The sequence below is a fragment of the Onychostoma macrolepis genome, chromosome 09, assembly GCF_012432095.1.
Source record: "Onychostoma macrolepis isolate SWU-2019 chromosome 09, ASM1243209v1, whole genome shotgun sequence".
Lineage (NCBI taxonomy): Eukaryota > Metazoa > Chordata > Actinopteri > Cypriniformes > Cyprinidae > Onychostoma > Onychostoma macrolepis.
In genome coordinates this window covers 26,400,586-26,408,524 of record NC_081163.1, presented here as the reverse complement: position 1 = coordinate 26,408,524, position 7,939 = coordinate 26,400,586, and the positions used below count along the sequence as shown (strand labels likewise).

Here is a 7,939-nt window from a genome sequence, read left to right as displayed (position 1 = left end):
AAATTTTGTCATTTAAAAAAAAAAAAGAATTTCAAACAACAAATATTGTTTTGTGGCTCTTTAACATGCCATGACAGATCGCTGTAGAGCCTCAGTTCAAGCGGCACATGAACTGATCATCTCTTCATCTTTACTAGTCATAGCATGAAATAAACATGAATGGACATCAGAAGGCATCTTGTTTCAGCAATGAAAAGATGTCAATACACACCATTTTTCAAGTTCAAGTCCACCGACGTTAATTTACTCTCCTGTCTGGTTTGTTTTTTGGCGTTATAATATGTCAGACTGCCTGCTAATCAAACTCCCGGTGAAAGGGTCAATTGAGCATCCAATATTGGGCAAAGTACAGAAATAACTGGGGCTAAAGAAATGCCTGCAGTTAATGCCACGTGCTGCACTTTTCACACTTCTCTTTAAATAGATTTTTAATGATATAAGGTATTTTTGTCATTTAGAGCGACCACTCATCATGTGGTGCGACCAATAATAGCAATAACTGTATTAAAATAAAAATAAAATAAAATTTCTGTGGTTGAAATATGAATCACTGCTACCATATTCTTAACTGAATGGTATTTTTAAAACATTTTTTGCAGTTTGCAGGAAAAATAAGTCTGTTAACTACATTTAAGAAGTCAACTCTGAAATTATAGAACAAAAATAAGAGATCATTATTTACAAAATTCTAAATAAATGCAAATACTTTGTTTCTAAACACTTTAATTACTGAGAACATTTTTTAAAAATGTTGAGCATGTGAAGGAAATTATTTAATTTTAATATAAATCATGGTCACACCACATGACATTTTTTTAAGGCTACGGCCAATTCATCTAGATGAAAAAACACTGAAATCACTTAATTTTAATATGAATTTATGTGTACACAACATTCTTAATGTTTGAACAATTACAGTAGATATTATTTTTTGAACTTATTGCTCACTCATCATCTTGTTTCTTCAACCGTGAACTTTAGCTTGACCAGACTGAGATGGACTAAACAGAGTGTGAATGTACTGACCTTTCAGTGTTTTTGGTTGAAAGCATCTTCAGTCTGATGAGACTCAGCTTTCCAGTCATGGTTATACAAGTCAAACCCATGGTTTTAGCTGAGTCACAATTACCTTTATATTTAGCGCATTATTGCCTTTAGACTCATTTTAAATGTAATAATTTAAGGGAATCAACTAGCAGCCTACCCTAGTTAAAACTGCATTGCGTATTGTGAAAGCAGTTATAAGACCTATATTTTCTCAACCTTGTGATTTCTAATTATTAATTTCTCTTGATTATGATTTAATGACAAACAAATTAAAAATAGCATCATCACAAGGTCCTTAACATACTTTATGAACAAGCAATTTCCAGAAGAAGAACCATGTCTTCAGTCAAAAATAACCATTACTTCATCCTACGTATGACACGCCTTGTATGTCTTTTTAGTCTTGTCGTATTCAAAAAAAGTATATTTACTTTTATTCAACGGCAGGAAATGAGAGCTAAACAATAAATGCAGTGTCAGGGGCTCATGTCCTCTGAACAGAACTGCTGGGTGGCTATTGTGTGCGCTTCCTGTTAGTGTGTGTACTCACTTAAACGTCTGTCAGTTCAGGGCGAAGCCACCATCTGGGGAACATATTGGACAGTTTGTTTTACTTTAAACCAGTGCGAGGTACAAGCTTCCACAGGGCTTTAAAGGGTGCTTTGGGATCCCATGGCCAACTAAGTAGACAAGGCTTATATAATGATATTGTTTGGGGAAGGCATACTGAGACATGTATTTTGTAAGACTTGTGCATAAGTGCAAAATATGAATGCACAGAAAAAAAGGTACTATGCACTATTAAGGTACTAATACTAATATGTATTTCAAAAGATGACCTACTATTTAGGTGCATTTTAGGTACTATATGCGCCTTCAGGGGTAAAAAGGTACAAAAAGTGTACCTTTTGTAAAAGTAATGCCCCAGTGACAGCAGCAGGACAATGATCCGAAACATAACGAAACACTATTTAAAGCTATTTGTGAATGTATATTGTGTATTCCCATTTACACAAGCACACCTAAAGTGTCTCATATTATGACGTACTCAGCATCATGTCGTCACAGAGGGGGTCTCCATGGTAACGCCATGGAGGAGGCTGCAGTCCCTGAGGAAGAGCGCGCGCGTGTGTGGATCAGGTCATGTGGTCTCACAAGATGGCGACTTCAGTGCTGGGATGTAACGAGTGAATCAGAGCTCCAGAGAAGCGCTCAATACAGCCACCGGTACCGGATCACCTCTCGTCCCAGCGCACATGCGTCTCCCGCGGTGTCAGAGTCGGTGGGAATGAAAGTTTAGCTCGGCAACAGCGTCTAACACCGCATTCCCACATTGAGCAATTCATCAAACCCTTCTCCAGAATATAAGGCTGTTTGTCATAGAATCGGGCTCTTTCCTCATGGAATAGCAGTGGATGTTAGGATATAAGGTGTGTGTACGTTAGTTCAAAGCTTTGTGCGTCCGGATCACTGACTGCAATGGCCATCCATGTGTTCGGTGAGTCCATCTCAATTGATCGCTTTTATTTGGAGTTTGGATGACAACAGATCGCTGTGCGTGTATGACTGTGAAGGCAAAACACACACACGCGCACAAATAGATTTCATAGAGAGATGCAACGATATTCGCTAACCCTGTGGCTTATAACATTGCATCATTTTCAGTCGAAATGAACGACGTTTTTATTTTATTGCGTGTACAGAAACACAATTAAAGTGCGGCTTCACAATGAGATCATGTGGTCAAAATAACTTCAAAATGACTTCATCCTGCGGTTTGTTTATATTCTGACGTTATAACAGGTTATTCTTCTCTTTGTTTGTTCTCATCTTCAGTGTTTGCTTTGTTAAAGTGGTCACACTATAATAATGCAGTGCAGATTGTCCTTCATGGCAACAGGTAAATGATTATTAAACCAGAACGGTGACGAAAATGAACATTACTAAAATATTTTAATGAATATATTTTGATGACTCGATTAATATTCACGTTGTTTATGAGCTCATATTAATAGGCGAATATGTATAGCCTACATGTAATTAAAAATAATTTGTCACTGCAAGAATGTTTCGAATAAACTCGCGAAGTTAATTAAAAAATAACGAAAAACTTGATGAAACGCATCTAAATTTGCACGAATACTTTCAATTTTAACGTAAAACCTAAATGAAATCAAGCTCATGGATATGTTACACATCAACTACTCAAATATAGATGTGACCCTGGACCACAAAACCAGTCATATGGTTCAATTTTGTGAAATTGAGATTTATACATATGAATAAATAAGCTTTCCATAGATGTGTGGTTTGTTAGGATAGAACAATATTTGGCTGAGATGCAACTATTTGAAAATCTGGAATCTGAGGCGAGGGTGCAAAAAAATCTAAATATTGAGAAAATCGCCTTTAAAGTTGTCCAAATGAAGTCCTTGGAAGTGCATATTACTAATCAAAAATTAGGTTTTGTTGTATTTACGGTACGAAATGTACAAAATATCTTCACGGAACATGATCTTTAACCCTAGTATCCTAATGATGGCATTTTTGGCATAAAAGAAAATTGACAATTTTGACCCATACAATGTAAATGTTTGGTATTGCTACAAATATACCCCAGCTACTTATGACTGGTTTTGTGCTCCAGGGTCACATATGACTGCCTGAGCTCAATAGCATATGCCTCAAACACTTGTTGAAGTCATGGAGAAGAAATATGTTTGCTCTTATCTCTGGATAAGGAAGCAGCCATTTTCTATTAATATGTAGTGCTGAATCATACGCAGATTATCAGTAGTAAGTGTGTGACTGTTAAAAGAAGCTAGATCTGAATTTATGGTGTTAAACTCTTATCCATCACTCATACTGCTCTTTTCAGATGCCTTGAATGTATTCAAATGCTTTACACTTGGATGTACCTTTTGTGATGAGCATAATAGAGTTTTTTTTGTTTGTTTGTTTTTTTCTATTTTGGATGTTTCTGTGAAAGGAAGAGGAAGCTGTCAGAGGTTCTTTCCTCTGAGAAAGTGAGAGTGAGTTGGTATAATGAGCAGGACCGCAGTATTGTGGAGCGGGGCCAGGTTTTTCTGAAGTCAGTAGTAATGTGAAGGGCCTCTCCCTCTCCTGTGCTCTATTGTTCATGAAGTGCTTACAGGAGGGTTTTCCTGCTAGTATTCATTAATCTTATAATGAACACTCTGAAGAACCAGCAACATCTTGCTGTCAGTTTAACAATTTTCTTCCAGCAAATTCAGTGTCGTGCAGAATAATATAGAATATTGTATTAATGTATAGCATATTTTGTTTGTTTTTATCTTTGCTTAAATTTGGTTAATGTATTGCATACACTGTAAAAAAAATAAAAAATAAAAAAGTTGAGCCAACTTAAAATTTTAAGGCAACCAGCTTCAGCAGATTTTTGAGTTTACTCAACTTGTCGTTTTAAGTTTATACAACAAAAATTTGAGAATCTCCCACAAAAATAAGTTGAGCAAACTCAAAAATCTGCTGAAGCTGGTTGCCTTAAAATTTTGAGTTGGTGTTCATTATGTTACCGGTCAAACGTTTGTGCTTTTTACATTTTTATTTATTTCTTTATTTTTTTTGAAAGAAGTCTTGTGCTCACCAAAGCTGCATTTGCTTGATCAAAAATACAGTAAAAACAGTAATAGTGTGAAATATTACTGCAATTTAAAATGACTATTTTCTGTTTGAATATATTGTACAATGTAATTTATTTGTGTGATACAAAGCTGAATTTTCAGCATCATTACTCCAGTCATCATTGTGTCACATGATCCTTCATAAATCATTTTAATATGATGGTTTGATGCTTAAAATTCAGGTTTGACCACAGGAATAAATTAAAAACCGTTATTTTTAATCGTAATAATATTTCACAATATTACTAATAAAATGAAATAAGATAAAGTGTTTGATTAATCTTATATTTAGTTCATCTGTGACTTGTATTGTAAAACAAAAGGAATAGAATAGTAATAAACAGTAATAAAAAAAAAAAAAGTAAAATGGAATAAAAATGAGATCTTCAACAGAACTACTTAAGAAACCCCTGCAAATTCTACTGTTGTCCAGCAGATGGCGGTCTCACACAGCCAATACATAGATATGTGAGGTTCATGTGAAGTGAACTGCTTACATGCTGCCAGATCACTGGACATTAAAAATAATGAATAAATTCAGTTAAGGTCAAGCTGCTGAAATGTTAATGTTATTGTCTAGGCACTGTCAGGGAACAGGGTATTTTTCCCAAAATACATAACGTGTCATTTTCATGCATTTGAAATATTATTTTTATTAATTGAATTTTGTCTCTTATTTCTCTCAGATAATGATGAGTACAGACCGCCTGTGTGGAAATCCTACTGTAAGTGTAGTTCTTATTACAGCAACATATAAAAAGTCTTATATAAAGTATTTATTGTAACAACTAGTTTGATGTAATATTTCACAGGTGAACATCATCCTACTAGAGAAGTAAATGATTGTATCTGGACTGTACTCTGGAGAGTACAGCAAATTAAGTTTTTTCTTGCAAGAAAAAGAATGCCATTTATGTAATTTGCAAAATAGTTGCATTCCGTAATTCACTTTTTTTTTTTTCAGTATATAAAATGGAATATATTCCTCTCGTGAAATGCTTGTGGTATTTTGTTGTAATAGTGTACCAGCTCCAGCAGGAGGCGCCACATCCACGCAGAGTCACCTGCATATCTGAGGTGAGTGATAAAGCCTTTACCATGATAATGCTGCTAGAACTGAAAAATAACATAAATAGGCTGTTTGAAAATATACAGGTTTAAACAAATGTATAAATTTAAAATTTTGGACATACAGATGTCTCTAAAAAGACAAAACATAACTTGAGAATTTGAATTCTGTTTTCTGAGCCTCCAAGCGCCCCCTGGAGGAAAACAAATGCATGACTACAAAACAGTAACATGCTACCTTAGTATGTCAGGATTGGCTCCTCTAATCAGAATGCTTCTGTTGACCATGTCCTGTGCTGTTTTGTTCAGTGATAACCCTTAGTTCATATACTTTGATTTTTTTTTTTTTTTTTTTAATGCATAGTAAATGTTTTAAGTTCAGCCAGGATATAATTTAGGTCTCCCATCTTCATTGAATTACAAATGCATGCCTTAATTGCATGATGGTCTAGACTTGCAGTAACCTCCAGAGGCGAGATGCAATATAAAGACCGGAGAAGCAGGAGAGCAGAGTCTGCGCCCTCCATTAGTCAGGCTGATATTAGTGGCAGTAATTAAGGAGCGAGAGAGATGGTGCTTTTGAATTATTCATCTGTATCATGATAATCTTGTGTTTGTGGAGGAAACTGCCTGCGGTCCAGCACTGCGTTTAGAGATGAGGCCAAACATTTAGACTCATGCCCTCCCCCTCACAGTCTGCAGGTGTTTTATCAGCAGCTTTCTAACAGATAAACATTTATTATGAAATCTGATGGCCACTATTAGCTGCTGTTTGGTAGATTATTTGACGATGATATCAGGGATTCGTAATATGTTGGTGATCATATCGGTATTGATAATATTAAGGTAATTTTTTTTCTTTCTCAAATCAAAATTAAAGGGATCATTCACCCAAAAATGAAAATTTGCTGTTAATTTTCTCACCCTCAGGCCATCCACGATGTAGGTGACTTTTTATCTTTAGTTGAACAGTCAAGATTTTAGCTGAAACCATTGTCCTTGGTGGTTCATAAAATGCAAGTCAGCAACAGCACGGTTTTGCGAATAAAAACAAAGCATATCATAGAACAAAAAATGAAAACCAGTGGTTCCTGACGATATGTTAATGAGGTCTTATGAAGTGAAATGATTGCTCTGTGCAAGAAACATTATTTACAGCATTATTACCTGCATTATTAGCATTATTAAACCAAGGAAACACCATGGACTGTGGTTTCAGCTAAACATCTTCTTTACTGTAAGGCTTGTACTGGAAGCAGATAATAATCCAATCAGTTCAGTCCTTTTAAATGCAACTCACAAAAGCATTACCAAATTGGCAAAAAGAGGCCTAAAATACGCCTATTTTATTAATTTTTTAATTTTGCATTGCGACATAGTTTTCATGATTTTTGTCACATTATTTTATTTTATTTTGTAATTATAGGCAGCACAACAAATACTGTGCTGTTTGCTTATTTTCTAACGGAACTGAAATCTCTTATAGGACTATTTTTGTGACATTATTTTCCTGACAATTAAACACATTTATCCCCAGTAAAAATTATTGTATTACATTTTTTTTTTTTCGTTTAAATCAGCATTAATTATAAGCAGCACAACAAATGTGCATAATTGTCTTGAAAAATCGTAAAAATCATTAAATAGGCTTAATTGTCTTGAAGCAAAATGCAGTTTCTCATTTTTTCCTTTCAGTTTTGTGATCAAATAGGACCTGAATATTTCTTGACCAGTTTCTTGAGATTTACCATTATATTTTCTACTTTACTATTGACTCTTTTCTTGAAATTGTAGATTGGTGTTGGGGTGGGCGATATGACCAAAATCTTATATCATGAGAAGAGTAATTTTATTTCATGGTAGCAATAAAATAAAAAATAAAAAATCACAATATAGGTATTTTTGATTTAAATAATGTCTTTATGATATCACAAATTTTGATATTTGATTTTTAATTCTTGTCACCAGTGCCAGTATCATTGAAAAAAACTAAAACTAGCCTAAATTAAAAAAGCAAAAAAAAAAAAAACTCAAGACAAGTAAACAATCAGTGATTTAAATAAGAATAAGAAACGAATTACTAACAATAGGACAAAAAACTACAGTAGAACAAATAAATAAGAAATGCTGCATGCATTGTATAAAGTAAAATCAAATTTATA

The 7,939-nt window shown here is 34.3% G+C and overlaps 1 protein-coding gene across 1 annotated transcript in view; it reads left to right on the top strand.

Annotated features, from left to right (window-relative positions):
* Positions 1-2,144: 2,144 nt before the first annotated feature.
* The window catches only part of chn1 (chimerin 1), a 69,294-nt gene continuing 63,499 nt past the window's right edge, over positions 2,145-7,939 (top strand). The window contains exons 1-3 of the mRNA XM_058786582.1: positions 2,145-2,545; positions 5,396-5,434; positions 5,731-5,786. Coding sequence (XP_058642565.1) covers positions 2,527-2,545; positions 5,396-5,434; positions 5,731-5,786 — 114 coding nt within the window. The 5' untranslated portion in view covers positions 2,145-2,526. The remainder of the gene's footprint in view (positions 2,546-5,395; positions 5,435-5,730; positions 5,787-7,939) is intronic.